Source organism: Plasmodium yoelii (assembly GCF_900002385.2).
Source record: "Plasmodium yoelii strain 17X genome assembly, chromosome: 10".
Lineage (NCBI taxonomy): Eukaryota > Apicomplexa > Aconoidasida > Haemosporida > Plasmodiidae > Plasmodium > Plasmodium yoelii.
The window spans coordinates 1,669,414-1,691,281 of record NC_036182.2 but is presented as its reverse complement, the minus strand read 5'-3'; the positions used below and the strand labels follow the sequence as shown (position 1 = coordinate 1,691,281).

Here is a 21,868-nt window from a genome sequence, read left to right as displayed (position 1 = left end):
TATTCCTTTTGTATTTTGAATATCAAAATATTAAATAATCATCATGTTTCAGTTTTTAAATTATCTTCTTCGGGACAATAATAACCACCATATTTGTTATTTTTATTTTTGCATTTGCATAAGACTCTCACACCCTTTATGACATTATTTTCCGCCTCTTCATGTTCACTGAGTTTTATGCATTCTGCATTGGGATCACATCCTCCATTATTTATTTTACAATTTTCTTCACACTTAAACATATTATTAATATCAACTGAGTAACCATAGCCACATGAACAATATTCCATTCCAAAGTCGTTTATACAATGACCATTATTACCACAATCTAAACTACAATCTGTGTCTTCTAAAATCCTTCTTTTTATTGCCCAATTTTTTATTTCATTATTTTTTTTATCATAAACAATCGTATTAATATCTGTGTTTAAAGCGGTATATTGCTTAATATCTTCTATCAAATTTCCATTCCTTAGTTTCTCCAAAATGTGTTCATTTATTTCATTACTCTTTTCTTTATTCTTATTATTATGTGTTATCTCTAATTTAACATATTTACTAAGAGCATAAAATAAATCTGCATTATTTTTTGTTAACTCATGCAAATAATCGAAAAAGTAATATACATTCAAAAAAATTATTACTTTTACTATTTTCATTTTTTATATCCTAATTAAAATTTTTTTTATTTGTTTTACACTTTTTTATATTCAATTATCTATATAAATATTACATATATTATCTTTCAGGATTTTTGGTGTGTGATTATGTATTTGTCAACACGTCTTTAAATTTCCTTTCTTACAATTTAAATGTAGATAATATGGATACCAAATAAAGGATTAAATAAATAAAACTTTGTGTAATTAAAATATTTATGCGATATAGACGAAAAATATTATGGAAAATTAACGTCTTCACAGTAATATAAAAAATTAATTAAACAACGGGCCATCAACTCTTATAGTAATTTATATTCATATATATAATATAATAAAATGTATATTTTATTAAACATATAACATCAACTGAATAATAAGTCGGAACATTTAAAAGTGCATTACATTATTTATTCCTAAACTTGTAAATTTACACTGAGCATATCCTATCGTATTTCACTTTTCCCCTATGTAAACCTCTTAAAAATGATCCGTAATGGAAAATTGTGTGCATTTTTATATCCATAAATATTAAAAATATGTATATATAGAACAAAGCAAAATTTAATTTTTTCTTTTCCTCAATATACTCAAAAAAACATACCTATATAATACATATAAATACACAATGATCATCATAAAAAAAAACAATTTTTTCTTGTCACTACAACGTATTTTTTTGAATTTTATCTTTTCTATACTAAGTTTCAAGTCAATAAGAATGCGTGATTTATTTTGCATTATTTTTATAACTACAAATTTTATCTAATAATTTGAGAAAAGAATAATATTTTTTTTATTTATTACTTTTTATATCTTAAGCGATTACAGCTTTTAATGACAATGTTTTTACTAAAAATTATGCTCAATGATAATGACAATTTAAAATTTGGCTATATAGCAAAGAATGAGGGAAAATAATATATACTAAATAAATTACATTAAAAAATGTATTTATAAAAATGTTATAATATATTATGATTTATCTTTATAAATATATTAATATAAAATAATAATAATAATATTGTCTACTCATATGGAATGTTACCAATAAATCATAATCATACATCCCTCTGCAATAAACAATGCCCATATTTAAATGAATGAAATGATGCCTTCGAATAAGGTCCTCCTGCATCCCATAAAATTTTAAATAATATTAAAGCATTTTTTATTTTTTTATTAAAAAGAAAATAATTAGCTAAATAATATATTCCGTCGTATAAAATTAAAGATGAATGCTTCAAAGTACGTATTAAATAAAAATAACTTGAATTTTTTTCATAATATTTGTTAAAATAACTCAAAAAATTGACTGATTGTATATCCTTTATCGAAGGCTTGTTCAAATTAAAAAGTGATAATAATGTCTCATAAAAATTATATTGCTCTCGTTTGTTCTCACAAAAAGGTTGAACCACACAATATTTCTTTCTTGATTTTTTAAAATAATCTTTTAAAAATCTAACACACCATACATGACATTTATCAGTTATTTTACAATGTTCTTCTAAAATTCTATCCTCGTTTTGCAAAGACAAATTCCCTTTTTTCTTTTTTAAATATATATCAAACAACATAGATGAAAACACAAAATTTTTATTGTGCCTCCATGCAGATTTTAATATGCCTATGCAATTATTTATTTGTCCTGTTTTAAAATAAATGTTAGCCAAAAAATAATAGAAAACGTTATTCTTTCTAAAATAAATAGCATTTTTATAAGAAAAAATAGACAAATCATAATTATTCTTACGCTCTAGGCATTTACCTAGACTAAACCATGCATTTGAATTATTCATATATAAACTAATTAGCTTTATTAATATAAAAATAGAACTATTTAAGTTTCCACATGAAACATATTCTTTTGCTAAACATAAGTATGAATATAAGTGAAAATTGTTTTTTTTTATTGACTTTTTGAAATAATAAATAGCCATTTGACAATTTTTTATCAATGAATAATATTTACCAAGACTGTAATAAAATTTATCATCCCATATTTTATTTTTTATCATTTTTTCATTTTTTTTTCGAGAAACATATAAGCATTTACTCTTTTTTTTACTACTTTCATACTTATTTAAAATAATAAAAAGTTTTGATGCGTCTTTTTTAAGATAATATATATTTACCAGTAATTCCATATAAATAAATATATTTGTAAAATAGTTAGGAATCCACATTTTTTTTATAATTTTATATATTTTAGGGGGAATTATTTCGATGGTATTTCGTCTTCTAATGTTACCACTAATATCAGTGTCGTAATCTCCATTAAAATCTTCCTCTTTGAAATTTATTTCATTTTCCAAATTCCCACCTTGACTCATTTCATTCTCTTCACTTTCTGAAAGGGTTTTCTTTATTCTTTGTTTTTCTTCTAAATATAGAACAAAACATTTTTCAGTAAATTTATTTTTTAAATTTTTATTTTCATTACATATTTTTTTTACCCTTTTAAAACATTTCATGCTTTTGTTTATCTTCCCACTGTAATAATACAATTTTCCTAGTTCACTCAATATGTATAAATTATTTCCAAGTATTTTTCTCAAATATTCATAGGAATATATAGAATATTTATGTAGTATACTATTAAGCGAACAAAAATGTGCAAAACCAAATAGTGTCATTATGTTATTTTTGAAATTGTATCTTTTTTTGTACATTTCATATTTTTTCAGAAAATAAACATTCGATATTTTCTCCATTTTATTTCTCCTTAAATGATGTTCATTCATATCGATTTTACTATCTATTTTTTCGGGATGATTACTTTGCTTCTTGTCTATATTTCGTTTTTCTCTCATATCCCCCTTTTTATCCTCCAAATCGGTAAATATCTTGCTTATAAAATAATTATTTTTAAAAAAAAAAGACTTATTAATATTTATAAAAGGGTTAATATAAATGTAGTTATTATAATTTTCCATGATGTTTTCCATGTTTGGCTTTTCATATAAAGAAAAAAATTCATTTCCAAATAAATAGTCGCACATTCTTTTCATTTTATTAGAGTTTTCTAAAAAATTTATATTTTTTTTTATTAATTTTTTCTTCCCTTTTACAATATCTGCATTTTTTGTGGTTGTTTTATTTTCCTTTTTCCGTTTCATATTAAAATTATTACTATTATTTATTTTTTTTTTTTTTCTCTTTTCATCTATCTTTTTTTTGTTTCTTAATTTAAATTCTCTTTCCTTTTCCATGTTTTCTTGGATAATTATTTCTATAGAAACTATATTATTAAAATATGTCCAGCTCACAAAATTGAAATAATCTTTCTCAATACTCTTTCTAGCATAAAGTACGCATTTTTTATACATTCTTAAATCACGGCATATAACACTCAGTAATAAATATAGATATGTGTCGAATTTTATTTCCTTTTTTACCTTCTTCAAATATCTTATCATGTATTTCAAAATCTCTGTTCTTACTGCTTCCTTTATATGTCTTTTATCGTTTGAGCAGTTACTACCATAATAATCATATATCATGTTGTTGCTTCTTACCTCAGTGTACTGTCTTTCCATTGTCTTAAAAATTTTTCTATCATAATAATTATTTATTTCATTTGATTTATGAGTTTTACCAAATGAATTACCATACATATACAAACATAACATTTTAAGAAATAATATCAATCGGACATCGACTCTCATTCTCGTTTTTAATTTTTTGTAGTAATAATTATTTTCTTTAAAAAAGGAAATTGTTTTTTCTTTTGTTTCTTTCATTAATTTATCTGTTTCATTATTATATTTAATATTATTTTTTATCAAAATTTTACTTGCATCTTTACCTAAATTATATTTCATATCGTCTATTTCGTTTTCTTTGTTTATTATATTTCCTACGCTCTTATCATTTTTTCTATCCTCATAAGAAATCTTATTATTTGTCTTGTCCATTTTATCCACTTTTAACATCTTCCTTCCTTTATGTAACAAAAATGAATCTCGTCTGAGAATCACTTTTCCCAAATGATTAACACCATTTTCATATCTATAAAATTTGTAATTTACAAAAAAATTATGTTTTTCTTCTTCTACTTTTATATTAAAATTATAAGCTCCTATTTTATCCCTATTAATAAAATTTCCTTTTCTATTACTATTTGTTTTCTTTGGTAAAACGTGAAAAACTAACGTAGTTTGATCTGTTTTGTTTTTGCTTTTATCGAAAAGATAAGAATAAGATCCATACTTTATATTTTTTCTGAGTGTGGAACAGTTTTCCTTTGATTCTGCACCATTATCACATATTTTAAATTTTTGAAATTCATTTGTTAAATTCACTAAATAATGTAAATTATAATTATTATTTTTAAAATAGTTTTCATTTAAAATATTTCGTTCTTTTAAAGAAAAAAAAACACAATATGAACTTATTTTTATCAACATAAGATATGCTTCTTTATATTTTTTTTGATAAAACAAGGAAATGAATTTTCGATAAAACGGAAATGGTTTCATGAGTATAACATCATTGATAGATGATTCACTTTTTATTTTTTTTCTAAAGCATTTCATTACCGCATCATTTTGTTTGTACTTACTATAAAATTTAATTTTATTTTTTCTTCTTTTTTTCCCACACATTTCCATGATTTCCTTTTTACATTTTGATAGCTCCAATAACCACGCCGAATTATGATTAAGACATCTCATTTTATAAAAAAATGCTTTCTTGAATACAATTTTTTTAAATAATAATTTATTTATTTTTCTTCCCTCTAAGTATTTTATCGACTTTTTTAGATATTTTTTATTTATTCTACTTTTCGTATTACTGTTATTTCGTATATCATTATTTTTACATTGTCTCAGTTTATCGTTAGCATCGTTTTTTTCCCCCTTCTTTTCTACTTTTCCATTTTCTTCATTCTCCACTCCCTTAACTCCATTGTTATTCATAAAATTTAATGAGTCATAAATAGAAAAAGAGTTTACACTAAAATAAGCGTTTGACAAACTTATTGATCTTCTCTTAGGCTTACTAACAATATTTTCATTGTGATGTCTATTTATTAAATTTGAAGACTTTTTAGATTCACCCTCGATATATTTTCGTTTTCTTCTTAATGATACATTACTACAGCTTCGGATATCCTTCATATTTTTACTTATATTATTACACCATATTTTAATATTATTTCATCCTTTTTTCGTTTTTATAAATAAACTAAAAATATCACTTATATAGTTAAATTAAAAAAAATTTTAATAGCATAATAAAAATAAAGACACTTCGTATTTTTATTTCTAAAAAAATAACGGATTATTATAAATATTGTAATAATAAAATAAAAATAAACAAAGAAAAAAATGTATAAAAATAATGATGGCATTTTCACACTATTGCTAGATACGAAACTCTTTCGAAAAAAAAATATAAAAATATGCAAGCACGCTGTTTCATTAATTCCTTTGGAGAAAATAAAAAAGGAATCAAAATTGAAAGAAAAAAAATATAAAGACAATAAAGCTACATTTCATTATGTGTAATCCATTTTATTCTCAAATATTTATCGAAATAAATCTATAATTTATTAAATTCGATAAAAATATTGAATTTAATTTTGTATATACTTTACAAAGATAATGGATACCTTGATTAATATATCAAAAGAAACAAGGATAGAAATACGGCGAAATAGAATTCAAAAAAAATGTAAAAAAATATATATTTTTAAATTATACGCGTTTTATCATTTCTACTCATTAATATAACCCTGTATTTTCATATTCTTATATATGTGTATACATATGTACAATCCTTCTTAGCTCATGTATCAGAAAAAACTTCAAAAGAGACTACTTACCCAGAAGCATATCAATACCAACTAGACACACAAAACAATGAAAAAAACGAAAATAATTTTGAAAAAAACTTTAAACAAATATTTGAATACAAACAAAATGAAAGTAATATAAATGACGACAACAATCATATAAATATAATTAATAATGCTAACGAAGAAAAAGATATATTATTACAAAATGTAATTACAGAAGTAAACAACGAAAAAAAGGTAACATATATTACATAAAAATTATGAGAACAAAAACAATCCACGTATACATAACTACTTATATTTTTAGTAGACTATACAAATAACCACATTTTTGTGCTCAATTAAAACAATTATATTAGTTTCCCAATTAATTGAATTTAATATATATCTATGTATTACTTTTTTTTCTCTGTATAGTCATTTATAGATAATATACAAAAATATGTAATCGATGTAAAAGACAACAACGATATATTATTTCAAAAATATAACAACGAGATGCTATTAGAACACGAAGAAATTTATAAATCCAAGTTTCAAAATAATTTTGCAGATGTTAAAAATTTAGCGCTAAAAGAAAAAGAAACATATGAAAAAAAAATCGAAAAATATTTTTCTTTACTAAAATATAAAGATGAAAACATAAAAAAAGGTAATAAATATAGAATTTATAAAAATGTTTAACTATTTTCAACATACACATTTTTTGAAGTCCCATCCATATACCATATAATAAATAAATACTTCTTTCTTTTTTTAACTTAACAACAATCATACATCTCATTATTTTTCTATCTATACCTTTGATAGTCTGCAAAAATAATTCTCAAAATATTTTATCCCTTATTTCGGTTATACAAAATCAAAGAGATGGTTACAAAATGTACTTGGAAAGTAAGCCACGTTTCATTCCGTCTATTACAATTGCTATTTTAATCCAGCATTTCCAATAATCCAAATTATTGCAAATTAATGTATAATTTTATCCCCTTTTTTGAGATCTTCTTAACAAAACAAGAAATGAATTAAACTATAAAAGGAAAAACATGTTGGTATGTATAAAAATATAACATATATGAATGTTGCTCAATTCATAGTGTATATTACATCTATCAACAATTTATATATATTATTTTTATTTTTCTCATAGAAAGAAAACAAACAAATTCTTGATGACTTCATAAGGATTCAAAGCATGGTCCATTTTTCCTCAATTTTTATTCTTTTAAAGTAATAATATTTTTGCTCATCATTTTAGATACACTTCTATTTCTTTTTATTGTATTTTAACAGAATTCCACTATATTCATTGATGAACTGAATGATGTTAAATCTTTTAATCAAAAAATAAAAGATATACATGAAGAAAATAATCTCAAATTGAAAACAAAAATACAACTTGAAGAAAATTTAGTACAAAAATAAAACATCAAAATATATGCAAAGATAAATTAAAACAATAACACGTATACACATTTATAGAATACATATACTTATTATATTTTCCTTTTTATATTAATAATATATTTCTTTCGTTTTTTACCTCAATCAATTCTCCTATATAAAGAACATGGATATGCAAAGCATATTAGACATAAACAATATAATTATGGACAAGGAAAAAAAAATTTACAATATAAAAGTCCTTCAACAAAAAAATAGCCATAACCTCAAAAAGATTAATTTCTATAAACTTGAAATAAATAAATTAAGGGAATCTCTTATATCAATCAAAACACATTACTACAACTACAAGATAAAGTCAAAGTATCAATAATTTAATAATTATATCAAGCACATATATATATATATATTATATACTTATCAGAATCATAAATATTGAACTTATAAAAACTTTATTTTCCTTGTTTTTAGAAAAATGGTTAATGAGCTAATAAATCAGTATGAAAGAATTAAATTTCAGTTTATTGAATTACAAAAGCGACAAAAAAGTTATGAAAAATTTTTTCAAAAGAAATATGCTACTGCCTGGAATTTACAAAAAAATGAGGTATAGCATATACTAAAATAAATACCTCGATAAAGAAATGATATAGAAACAATTGTATCAAATTACCTCTATAAAATAATACCATTATCACAAAATTTTCTTTCTCACACATTCATTTTTCTTAGGCAAGTACATATATTGAAAAATTAATTGATGCAAATAAAATAATTTATGAACAAATATTCTTCAAAGAATTTTATCATATCAATTACAAGCATTTCTTAGAAGAAACTTCAATCTTTCCATCAGCAACCACTAAAGGTATTTATTATGATTTATACAAAATTATGGAATGTCTATAAATATATACAAATTTTATTTATTATTTTGTATAATACACCTTTTCTATATGCTCCCATTAATAGTGAATGATGGAAACGAACAAACGAGTATAACCATGCAAAGTGTAACTACTGAGCAGATCGAAAACGTAAAAAGATTAATTTTGGATGAATGTGGTTTTCTAGTTGATGAGGTGAAATTATATATAAAATAAATTTCATATATATTTTTATTTATTTTATTTATCTTTTTTCTTACTTACAACATTTATTACAATGCATAATACCTTACATTTCTTATTTTTTTTTTTATCATTTTTTTTAGAATTTAGAATACCAAGATAAACTAAACAAATTATTAAATTACATAGGGGTACATACGGAAGAGGATATCGAATTACTAACAAAGCTATTTTATACAGGTAAAGAAATACCAAAATGCCAATATTATCAAATCTAAAGGTTATTACACCAAATATGACTTAATTTTATAAAAAAAAAAAATTTATTATAAAAATTTTTACACACGAATTTTGGCGAACCAAACAAAGACACTACCCAAAATAATAAAGACACTGAAAATACTGGAATGTTATCTGCTCCTGAATATGCCTTAGATATAATTTTCAAATATTACCAAGAAAAGGAAAAAGAAAATGCTTGTCGAATTTCGAATAAAAAGAAGAAATACAAAAATGTAATTTGAAAAAAGTAAAAAATATACACAAAAACATGCATATAAATATACAAACATAATATGTTTATATTTCATTCGAACAGAGATTAAATTCCTCGTTAAAGTTAATAATAGAAAGAAGAAAACAAGAAAAAAGGTATTGGGATAACCTTGCACAAATTACACCTGATGATATGATCGATTTGTGGAAGGTTTGTTTAAATTATTGCAGCATCACATGTTTATGTATAAAAATAATATATATCTAGTTTTTATTTTATTTGTTACGATATATTATTTATATTATATTTTTTATATTTCCTTCAAAAGCTCATTGCATGCTCTATTTTGCTCATCTCATTTTATTGATTTTTATTATTTTTTCAATTAACAGACATTCCTAGTTTTTGTAGAAGAATATTATCACATATTAAAGGAAAGAGCAACTATTGTTCAAAATGTTTTTAAAGAAGAAAAAATGATGAAAGATAATGTGAGAAAAATTGACAAAATGACGGAACTCATACAAAGCCATAAAAAATTTTAATAAAAAAATTAAGTCATGTGTAAAGAAAAATATGGAAAATATAAATTATAATTCAGAATTGTATATATTTATTGTGTGTTTCATTATGCTTTTTTATTTTTTAAAACAATTTTTTTCCATTTAAATTTCTCCTTGCTTATCATAAATTTCTTTAATTTTTTCCAGTAGTGATTCATTATGTTTTAACAAATCGTACTATCACCAAAAAAATAATAGTAATAATAATAATAGTAATAATAATAGTAATAAATTAATTAAAACATAAAATGTTAAAAAACTCAAACCTGTATCTCCATTTTATTCCTATTTTCTTGGGCTTTCTTTTTGTTTGTGCTGCGTCGAAAAAAGACAACAAAGCAAATAAATATACTCTTATCCACACACGCACATATATCATTACGATTTCCACAGCATTACTTTTAAAAAAATTTAAACTGTTTCTATATATTTTGTATGATATACTAATTTATTGTTTTTTAAAATTATATTATATCGTTTGTTTTTGTTTTTTTATTTGAGCATGTTTACTTTCTTAATAGTTCAAGTTCATTTTGTATGTCAGCTAACTTTTCTTTTAGGTTATTTTCTTCCACAGATAATTGCTCTATCTGTAAATATATTCGAATAAATTAATTATGATTATTTTACTTAAATAAAAAAATGAGAAAATAATCTACAAGTATGTGCGCGTGGTTACCATGATGCTATATTTTCGTTGCATTTCATTGAACTTTTCAGTATTCATATTATTATTGTGCTCAATTATTTCTATCAATCTTTTGTAGTAATCAATATTTTTTTTTATTTCGTTATTTATCCTTATATAAGATTAAATAAATAAATAAATATATGTATATATAAAGTACTAGTTACTAGTTTGTTTAATTCGCTATTTTCTTTACACTATTAAGGAAAATCCACGCTTAGGACAATCGACAGCAATTTGTCTAATTAATTCGTCTACCAAAAAACATATGTTTTATAATAAATATGTATGCCTTTATATTCACTATAAACATTTTTCATGTTATTCATTCATTTTTTATATATATGTATAACCTATTAGTTCGTATATTATATTTTCTATATGAAAAAATCTTAATTTGTCCATTTCGGTTTGTTCGATATTTTTAAGAATTGTTTGGATCATATTTAAGTCATTTGGAGTATTATCCTCTGATATTAACTAAATAAAAAAAATCAATAAAAATAATAACACAACGTTTCTTATTTTTAATATGACAAATTTAACAATACACAAATGTTTTCTGCCCTAATACTTATTTAATGAGATACTCATATAACTCTAATTAAATAAGCGCAAGTATATACATTTATAAAATGCTTCAATCTGAATAAGTATATATTATTTTTACTTATTAACGAAAGAAAAGTTAGCATACCTGTATTATTGATTTTCCATTTTGATTCAAAATTTTTATTGGAAATAATAGAGATAAGTTAAAGAAATCATAAATATGGAAACTTTTTTGATTTTTAATAAATACATCTTCATTGTAATCATTGCTAATTTAAAAGACAACAAAAGTGAAAAGTAAAAAATATTTCATCATATATATATATTTATTTATTTTGTGCTAACAAGCATAATGAACAAATATAGTAAAGCAGTAACAAAAGGAATGGAGCATAATAAAGCAATATATTTACTCTTCTTTGATTTCTAAATTTTCCATTAAATTAATATTGTTCTCTAAGTTACAATTTTTAATAAATTCCTTTTCAAAATAATCTTTATATTCTTTCATAATCTTCAACATGTAAGACCTTAATTCTTTGCTCACATTAAAATTGTTTCCATATTTAACCTTTGGAAAATATACATCAATTAAACATAAGAAAAAAGAAAATAATTAATTTATATTTAAGTATATATTTATATACACTAAAATAGCTTAAAGGTAATAAAGCTATCCTAAGCAAATCAAAATGTCAACCAAACAAAAATTGTTCTAAATCTACAATAGCATAATTTATATAACAGTTTGTAGAAATCATTATTATATTATTAATTTGTCTGCTCATTTTTTTGCATTTTCTTTTACAATTTTGTAATTTTTTTCCATTGTTCCAACTAAAATATATATAATTCGTATAACCGGGTGAAAATAATTATTGTATATATGTAAAAAAATAATATAATAAATTTTCTTTTCGTTTATTTTATTACTAATTTCACAAAAAAATATTTAATATTCTTATTTCACTTTTTTTTTTTATAAAATTTTTTAGCAATAAAATTACATGCATTTACATTTATTTCAATATATTCAAAATATTTTATCTAAATAAATTTGTATTAAATATAAATCATATTTTATCATATCATGTATATGTATATTCTTTGTTTTCTTTACGCTTTTCAAAAAAAAAAAATTCACTAACTACAAAGATTAGTGTAAAAATAATACAATATTTGTTATTTATATATTTACCAATATTTCTAAAAAAATACGATTATAGAAACTAATTATAAATACTGGCGAGGAATTTATACGATTACGAATATTACTATAATATTTTATATATATATCTATTCCGCCATATAATGTCTAATGTCTTTTATGTTTCTTTTTCTTATTAAGCATAAAAAAAAATGAATAACAACGACGAAAAAAATGATTATGAAAGTATTTTAAAAAATAGAAAACTGAAGTATGAAAATTTAAGACGAAATAATTCTTCCTATAACAAATATATTGTCCCAATAATTAACCTTTTTAATGGAATTTTGAATTTTCTGAAACAACTTTTTAATATTGTAAAAATAAATAAATATACTATTATTACATGAAAAATGTGGATTACAAAAGTGCGAAATCATACACTTCGCCTTAAATGCTTACAATGTGTACACACGCATTAGTATTAAAGTGGCAATTTAAATATTATTTTTAATATATGTTTATTCTTTTTTTAGTTAGCTATATTTTTTAGGACTTTATTTGGAATGCCCACTCAGCGAAGTGTAATTTTTAAACTGACACATATACAGTTTTTCCTCACACTAGTTCATTATTATTTTTTTTTATATATACATTATTCCAATAATTACAATAACATGATCTTTTTCTCTCTATATATTCACTGTTCGAATAAATAATTATATTTATTTTTTTTTAACTTACACAGCCATATAATGGAAAAGGAAATAATGACAATGATGATTTTTATAAAAAACCTAAAACTGGTAATATTGGGAGAAGTAGAATAATGGAATTAAAAAACATAAGTGCCTGTTTAGGAAGTACATGAGGATAATTGTGATATCATTTTACATACAAAAACTTGTTTTTAAATAAGTACATTAGCAAATGATTTGCTAATTTGAAAATGCATATATAATGCATAAATTAGTAATGAAAAACAATGTATTTATTTATTTATTGTTTAAAATAAGTTCCATGTTATAGCATCAATCAATAACAAATAATATATATATATATTATATTTATATTTTATTTGACATTTATTTTATGTGGCAAATCATGGCCATATAAATGACAAACTAATATAATAAAGATAAAAAATTGTTTATACTCATAAATAATTATTTAAAAATTTACAAACGAAATATATACAAATATATATAATATCATAAAGGCGGATAATCAAATTTAATGAAAATTTAAAATGGCAAATAGAATTAATCACAAATAAATTTACAAAACTAGGAAGGAATATACATAATAATCAAATGGCTAAAAATAAATTAAATGATAACATCTTAACATATTATCATTAAGATAAAAACATTATATTATGCCCTTTGATCTTTCATCATTTTATTTTTGAGGTTCCTTCCCCTCCCCTTCGTCATCTTCGTCTTCATTATCACTTCGTATGTCTACTATATCAGATTTACTAGATTCTAAAAAAAAAAAAAATAAAAAAAAGTAAAAAAAATAAATATAATATCATGTATATATACAAACACATTCAATACATTCAGTTTCAAATTGTATTCACTTTATGATATTTTTTCAATTTTATTACTCCATGCTTTCACAATATATATACGTGTCATCTTCAAAATTAAATAAAACCAATAAAAATGCATTGCCTGAAAGGAAATTAAATATGATAAAAAACAAAAAAATATGTTATGTATATGATATTCAATTACAATATATCCCAAATGCATTTTATTCTCTGGGTTATTGTGTCTATTCTAAATAAATATATAAAAAATATACTTATTTTAAAATTAAAAAAATGATATAATGTGCATCTTCGTCTTACCATCAATACCCAAAGAAAAATAACTGGAACATATCCAGTCGGAACATCATTATGTGAATTAATAAATCCATCAGTATATGACTTGATCGTATTAATATTACTTACAGGAATAACAATATAAAATAAAAACAAAATAATGCGAAAGAAAAAGAAAGATAAAACAAAAAATGAATAAAAAAATGTCAATAGTTTTTGATATTCTGGCTTTGAGTAATTTATAGTTTTAGAAATATAAAGTCCAACATCAACTATATCATGAAGAAATAATACTGCTAATCCAGCTCTCCATAAATTAAGAACTTGTGAATATAATAATAATATTATAGTTGCTAAATGGTGCATTATAAATATATAATAGTCTTTTCTTTTTATTTCATATTTTAGATAAAAAAGGCATGATGACCAAAAAGAAAGCTGTATTAAATAAAAATAATAAACATGATTATCTAGATACATATATGGCCATCCTTTTTTATTTTCATTATATTCATCTTCTGTAACTAAAAAAAAACATTTTCCATTAGGTTCCTTAAAACAAGTTTTAACCCATCCATCTTTATTAGTTAAGTATCCAGACATTGATATCAATAAAATAATATTATATGCGAGAGAAAAACTGTGCCATAACCCAAACCAAAAGTTTTCTTTCCATTTATATATACAACCTTTTTTAGATATATCAAATTTTTTATTTAGTTTATCCAATAATGAATGTCTCGAATATTTATACAAAATACTATCCTTCGGTATTAATTTAGTATGTATGCCCGCAACGAAATAACGGAGTATGATCATAAATATAAAACCTAATACAGTAATTAGTATAGTCCATTCTGACAACTTGGAGTTGAATGAAGTCAATCCTAAGTAATTATTATTTTTGATATTTTCAGCATATTCGTCTAGGGTATGCAGATAATGGTTATTCATTGTGGCAATCTGTTTAATCTAAAATACAATATCATAAAATCAAGGAGCATGCATATAATGAATATAAACAGTATGAAAAAACGCTAACGGCAAACTTTAACAAATATTGATAAATACAAATAATTTAACTTAAATAAAAACCATACAAAATTTAACTTAATAGAAAAAAAAAAAAAAATAAAAATTGCAAAAAAAATTGCAAAAAAAAATTGCAAAAACAAAATTGCAAAAAAAATTGCAAAAAGTGTATTAGGGGAGGGTAAATCAAGTACAACTAAACAAGCTATCGACGAAGATACCCAAAAAACGTTTTTTTTTTAATCTAAAAATTTTTGTAAAAAATGATTGAGAACTACAGTAAATAAATCATACGTGGCAATGGGAAAAAATGTATATTTTTTGAAAAAAACATTATTTTTTATTTATATTGATTTTTATAGTATAAAATTAAAAGAAAAAAAAAATTTCATTTAAAAAAATATTATATCAACTACAAAAATGCGAAGGTTTGATATTTCCATTACGCATATAACTTGAATATGTTTCTAATAAAATAAATATGTTATATATATTCATATAAAGTATTTTTTTTGTTAAAAAATATAACAATATCTTTGAGGAGTCATGAAAAAATTAAATATTTCTTTTTTAATTAAAAATGTAACTAAAATAGTGAAATGATTAAATAAAATAAGTGTGATCAAATATGATATTTAAAATAAGTATCATAGAATGAAATACCTCAAAAAATATGCCCAATTAATATGAAAAATTTTTCACGTAAAACATTATTACAATCTTATATAGACTTATGCACACACATTATACATTAATGCAGTTATTGCGAAGCATATTTGATTAATTTCTTCTGCACCTTACTAAAACACAATTCAAAAATAAAACAAAGTTCAATACTATTTAAACTAACCTATTTGAATCTATTTTTTGTAAAAAATTATATTTATGAAAAGGCACAAAAAAAATAAAACACACATAACAAATTATTGTTATAAAATATTACGTACTAATATATGCATTCATATATATGTATACATTACTGAAACAATAGTAAAAATATCGCTTTTATTATACCCTAAGCAGAAGAATCGAATTCTGCTTCAAGCATGTTTTCAAAACTCGCTCCTTTAATAAATTTGTTATTATTCCCCTTTTCTTTTTCAATACTTTTTCTTCTTATCTCACATCCATAATCTATTGTGTTTGTTAACGATTTTCGATGTTTTAGTTCGTAGTTCTCTGTTTTCAAATTGTCATTATTTTTCATAAAATCTAGCATACCTTTTTCATTATTACAATTTTTAATACTAATATCATTATTTTCTATATAGGAATTATTCTCAATATATTCACTATCGTTGTTATAATTACGATTATTCATCTCAACTATTTTATTTTTTCTCAATTCACAAGTTTCGTAATTAGGTTTGTTTCCGTCTTTAAAATTTGTATAATTCGAATCGTTTGCAATTTCATGGGACTCCTTTTGAATATTTTTCTCAAAATAGTCAGCAGAAAAAATAAAATCATCACTATTATTTAATGCTATATTTTTTGTTTTTTCATTTTGTCCTTGATCACTAGTATCTCCTATTCCTTTTTGTAACTCCTCTTGACTCTTTTTTACAATGTTAAAATACTTATTGTACGATTCAAAAAAATGAGACAAATTTACAAATAAATCCTCAGAGTATTTTATTTTCTTTCCTTCATCTAAGTAACTAAAAAGGGGATAAAATGGTTTAACATCGCCTAACCAAATCATAACTATTAAATATTTCTTTATCAATAATACCAAGTTCCATATAATGTATACCATTTGTTTATAATACTTTTTTACAAAATCTTTAACTTTTTCCAAAAATTTATCACTTTTTAATACTTTATCGTTTAAAAAATTATCTGAACATTTTTCAACTTCTACATCTTCTAATTCGCTGCTAAATATGCAACAACTTTTTTTAAATTCTTCAGTTTCTAATTGGTTCTTTAACTCCAAAAAGCAATTAATAAAATCGATAGATTTATCATAAAGGTCTCTAATATGTAACTTACTTGTTTTTTTTAGTTCGTTTAATTCCTTTTCAGTAAATATTTCACCTGTATGTTCAGCTAAAAGAAGTAGTATGCATCTTTCTCTTGATATCCTTCCATTTTCTAAAAATCCATTTAAATTATATAATTTATTGAATACATCATTCCATTGAAACCATTTAAAACATCTAGGTTCGTTTAGCCAATTACATAAAAATAAAACATTACAAAAAAGTTGCTTTAATAACATATGCTTATTTATTATTAAATCTATATTGTTTAATTTGTTTTGAATATGTTTAATTAAATCAGAATAAATAAAATCATAATTTTCAATCAACAACAAATATTGAAATCTTTTATGTATGTCGTTTATAGTACATATAAATAAGCAAAACTTTTCATCTTCTAATATATTAATATTATTTTCTTTTCCTTCTTCATATTTTTCTGTCTTTACATCAGCTTTTGAAAGTGGAACTGTTGAAAAATAGTTATTTTGATTAATTGGAGTATTTCCTCCAGCTTCTGATGAAAAAGACGAATTAAAGAAATTTCGATATCCATTATTATCCATAGTATTCATAAAATCATATGTTTTTAAATTTAGTTCATTATATTTATTTTTTTCCTCTATCAAATTATTTTCATCATATCCTTCCCCTTCATCCTTTTCATCAGTTTCGAACGTTTTATCCTTATCAGAGAAAATCATTTTTCGAAGAATCTCTTTTTTTCTATCCCCTATAAGGGTATATAACTTTTTTATTGACGTTTTCCATAGTTGATAATTTTTACTATTTTCCTCTGGTATCGTATGTAGTATTATTTCCAGCATTGACGAATCACATGTACATAATATAATTGATGTAATTATATTTTTTAAATTTCCAAATTCACTTCGTCTTTTTAATGATGATAACATGATAGTTATTGGCTGTGAAAAATACCCCATACAACTTAATCTTCCTTCTGATTTTTTTTTAAATACAAAATTGCGTCTAATTTTGGAATTATCGTTATAATTTTCTATTCGATCAAAATTATTATCTTTACTTCTATTCATATTATTATTTTTTTTTTTTTTTTTAGTAAACCAAATACTTAATCTATTATCATTAACCAACGAACTGGTCGGTATGATAAATTTATTGATACAATCAAATATAGACATACCAACATATTTACTTATTTCATTTTTAATTTCATTAGAACTTTTAAATAAAATAACAGAATTATTACTAAATTGATTCTCTTTTTTTATAAATGATAAATCTGAACATATCTCTTTTTCACTTTTTAATATATCATTATATATTTTTATATCTTTTATTTGTTCATCACATTCAATATAACTTTCTTCATTTTTTTTATAATTATATAGCCCTTCGTTAATAGCTAAATCGATATTAACAATATCAAGAGATACATATTCAAAATCAGGATCTATTTCGATATTTAAATTAGCTCGATTATTAACATTACTACATTTTGTACCTGTTTCTTTCTCTAGAGATGACATTAAATTTTTTCGAATATTTTCAGATATTAACATTTTTTTTTCATTCATTTTTTTACATACATTTTCCTCACTATTATTCTCAATTTTTCCAGACACACCTTCCCGTTCCATTATCTTTTCCTTTATTTCATCATTTATATTCAAGATAATATTTTTCCGATTTATTTCTTCGTGACCACATGAAATTACTGAATAATCAATTTTCTTCACATTATCTTTTGTATTTATATTTTCAATATTTTTTATGTCTTTCTTATTATCTATGCCCATATTTTCCTCTTCTACTTCTTTTGTAATTTTACATTTTTCATTGTAACTCATTTTGTTAGAATTATTTTCCATCGAAATATTTTCCTCCTTTTTGATTAGTGCATATTCGCTTGATTTTTCTTCAATATTTTTTTCCACTTTTATAAGATTATCACTTAATGGTTTCCCAATATGTCCAACTACCTCATTATTTATAATTTCACTATTAATTGTATTCGCCAACAAATTGCTATTTTCATTATTATCCTCATTTATTTTATTTTCCTTTTTTATTCCATTTACTTGAGATATATTTTCACCATTATCATCACAATTTTTTTTTTCTGGTAAACAAACTAAATTTTTTAAATCATCTTTATCAATGCAAATATTTTTTTTCATACATATACCATCATTTTCTTTTGTTAGAGATGGGTTTAAATTATTATTAACAGAAATTCCTGTGTCCTTTTCTTCATCTTCGATCAATTTTTCAATATCTTCTAATGTTAATGGACTATATGATAATTTTTGAACATTTGGAAAATTTATTTTATCTGATTTTTCAATCCCCAACTTTTCATCTATAAAAGTTTTCTTAATATTTTGTTCGATGTTCTCTGTTTCGACGTCTTTTATTGTAATTTCTATTTCTTTTGAAATTTCAACATTTCGAACTTCATTTTTTCCCAAAAAATTCAAATTATTTATATGTTCAGTTTTTCTGTTTAAATTACTATCTCCAACGGTGCCAAATTTCGCCTGATCAATATATGTATCATTGCTTGTTTTCTTTTTATCATTACTCATTAGCGTATTGCTTCGACTAAAATATATACTTTTATTTAATCCATTTTTATTACTAATATAATTGTTATTTTTTAAAGTACTTAAGGTATTCATTTTTTTCAGGGGAATATTATTATTATGAGTATTATTCGCCTTTATTACACTCATTTTTTTGTTCAATAATTCCTGCTTTTTTATACCATCTTTATTTATTAAAAAATTTTTATTAGTATGAATAAGACTCTCATTTATTGGCCCACTCATTCTATTATTTCTGTTAGGAACAATAATACTGTTACTAGTGGCACACATACTTTTTTCTCTTCTTCCAATATAGACACTCTTATTTAAACCCTTCAAATTATTATTTTGCAAAAATTCATTTTTATTTAACTCATTTTTTACTATTTTTTTATCCATTCCTATGTTTTTATGCATTATATTACTATTAATATATACACTTTTATAACTATTTAATACATTCATTTTTTTAGAAGAATTTAATTTAGAAAAACTATTATCTGGATTATATATACTTTTATGCATATGTGGTAATATACGAATTTGTGATGATTTTACATTATTATTTTTCATATAAATAGACTGATTCAATACATTTTTTTTCTTAACATCTGATTGTTGCATATATTTTGAAAAATTATTATTATTTTTTTTTGTTTTATCAACTTTTATATCTGTCTTATTTTTTTCACAATATTTAATATGCCCATCAGCGTCTTCTTTATATGCACTAAAATCTAAAGCTCCTAAACTGACGTAGTCTGATGTATTTTTATTATCTTTTCCATCTTCACTTTCCATATTATTATCTTGCAATTTGCTATCATCTCCCTTAAATATTTTAATACCGCTTAAACTGCAATTACTACTATCATTCCCCTTACTATGCAATATTTCCGAATCACCTGTTTCTATAATTTTTATTTTTTTTGTGTGTTCTTTTCCTTCATAATAACATAAATTATTCTTCAATTTTTTCCTAATTATCATTTCTTCGTCTATTATACCTTCCCATGGTCTCTTTTTTTTATAACATTCTTCTAATTCTTTATAATTACTATCATTTTTTTTTTCAATTACCTCATCGTAAAAATTTATGAGATCAATAGACATTAAATAAGCATGTCTATATTTGTTCAATAAATATAAGAGTTTCTCACTTAGCTTCTTAAGTTTTTCATTTTCCTATAAAACAAAAGAGAGAACATAGAGAAAAAACGACATTAACTTGAGCATATACAAATCCATATACAAACATATAAACACAATAAGAAATGAAGATATACCTTTTCCAATGTTATAAGAACAGCCATGAGGATATACTTTTTTTATGGGCAAGTTCAATTTGGAAATAATATTTAAAATACAATAAAAAAATTAAATAATAATAAAATATATAAAAATAAACATACATATTAGTATGTCCATATAACAAATAAAGAAAGAAAACTAATTTTAACTTATTCTCAGAAAATTTACATTTTGTAGATATACAAGTTTATTTTTATATGTTTGCAAAAATATAGACAAGAAGCAAACGTAAAATTATTAATTTCATTTATTTCCTTTTAATACAGTTGTCATTTTTTTTTTAATAATCCTTAATATATTTTCTTTGTTTTATATTTTTTATTTCTTATATTTTTAATTTTAAAAACGGAAAGATATTTTATCCATTAAATGCATCATGATCACTATTACGGGTATTTTTTTTGTTTAAAAAAAAATATGCATTAAAAAAATAGGGAAGAAAAATGCATCAAAAGATATGGGAATAAAAATAGAGAAATATATTAAAGAGGCATAAGCATAATAGAAAATATTATGTTTAAAAGTAAAAAATAAAATGAGATTATTATGTGAATTATAATAAATATGATAAAATAAAAATAGTGTTACTATTGCCTAATTCCCTTTATAATTTTCATGAAAAAAATATCTACATTGTTAAAAGTTTTTTAGAAAAATAATTTAAACGATAAAAAAGAAAATATACTATAAAATGATAGAATTAGAAACACTACGATTGTGTATAGAGATATACATACACATTTATGCTGAA

General features: G+C 22.3%; 7 protein-coding genes across 7 annotated transcripts; 2 read left to right on the top strand and 5 right to left on the bottom strand.

Annotated features, from left to right (window-relative positions):
• Positions 1–41: 41 nt before the first annotated feature.
• PY17X_1041200 (conserved Plasmodium protein, unknown function) lies at positions 42–659 on the bottom strand (the record flags this gene model as incomplete). The annotated part of the gene is made up of 1 exon (XM_022956368.1): positions 42–659. The coding sequence occupies one exon, from the start codon at positions 657–659 to the stop codon at positions 42–44; it is 618 nt and encodes a 205-aa protein (XP_022813415.1).
• Positions 660–1,720: 1,061 nt separating this feature from the next.
• PY17X_1041100 (uncharacterized protein) lies at positions 1,721–5,785 on the bottom strand (the record flags this gene model as incomplete). Its single annotated transcript, XM_724023.2, has 1 exon — positions 1,721–5,785. One exon carries the CDS (start codon positions 5,783–5,785, stop codon positions 1,721–1,723), a length of 4,065 nt encoding a protein of 1,354 aa, XP_729116.2.
• Positions 5,786–6,271: 486 nt separating this feature from the next.
• Positions 6,272–9,980, top strand: PY17X_1041000 (conserved Plasmodium protein, unknown function; the record flags this gene model as incomplete). Its single annotated transcript, XM_022956366.1, has 15 exons — positions 6,272–6,341; positions 6,455–6,702; positions 6,883–7,117; positions 7,276–7,359; positions 7,465–7,517; positions 7,616–7,663; positions 7,759–7,878; positions 8,033–8,232; positions 8,341–8,476; positions 8,602–8,737; positions 8,842–8,951; positions 9,083–9,179; positions 9,309–9,454; positions 9,538–9,645; positions 9,828–9,980. 15 exons carry the CDS (start codon positions 6,272–6,274, stop codon positions 9,978–9,980), a joined length of 1,944 nt encoding a protein of 647 aa, XP_022813414.1.
• Positions 9,981–10,100: 120 nt separating this feature from the next.
• PY17X_1040900 (dynein light chain, putative) lies at positions 10,101–12,067 on the bottom strand (the record flags this gene model as incomplete). The annotated part of the gene is made up of 9 exons (XM_022956365.1): positions 10,101–10,175; positions 10,265–10,313; positions 10,509–10,588; positions 10,678–10,798; positions 10,883–10,940; positions 11,040–11,166; positions 11,384–11,507; positions 11,652–11,809; positions 12,047–12,067. The coding sequence occupies 9 exons, from the start codon at positions 12,065–12,067 to the stop codon at positions 10,101–10,103; spliced, it is 813 nt and encodes a 270-aa protein (XP_022813413.1).
• Positions 12,068–12,597: 530 nt separating this feature from the next.
• Positions 12,598–13,262, top strand: PY17X_1040800 (selenoprotein, putative; the record flags this gene model as incomplete). Its single annotated transcript, XM_022956364.1, has 3 exons — positions 12,598–12,762; positions 12,922–12,969; positions 13,134–13,262. 3 exons carry the CDS (start codon positions 12,598–12,600, stop codon positions 13,260–13,262), a joined length of 342 nt encoding a protein of 113 aa, XP_022813412.1.
• Positions 13,263–13,786: 524 nt separating this feature from the next.
• On the bottom strand, positions 13,787–15,173 carry PY17X_1040700 (translocation associated membrane protein, putative; the record flags this gene model as incomplete). The annotated part of the gene is made up of 3 exons (XM_022956363.1): positions 13,787–13,872; positions 13,998–14,064; positions 14,244–15,173. 3 exons carry the CDS (start codon positions 15,171–15,173, stop codon positions 13,787–13,789), a joined length of 1,083 nt encoding a protein of 360 aa, XP_022813411.1.
• A 1,093-nt stretch (positions 15,174–16,266) lies between these two features.
• PY17X_1040600 (nuclear formin-like protein MISFIT, putative) lies at positions 16,267–21,119 on the bottom strand (the record flags this gene model as incomplete). The annotated part of the gene is made up of 2 exons (XM_721957.1): positions 16,267–20,991; positions 21,093–21,119. 2 exons carry the CDS (start codon positions 21,117–21,119, stop codon positions 16,267–16,269), a joined length of 4,752 nt encoding a protein of 1,583 aa, XP_727050.1.
• Positions 21,120–21,868: the final 749 nt, after the last annotated feature.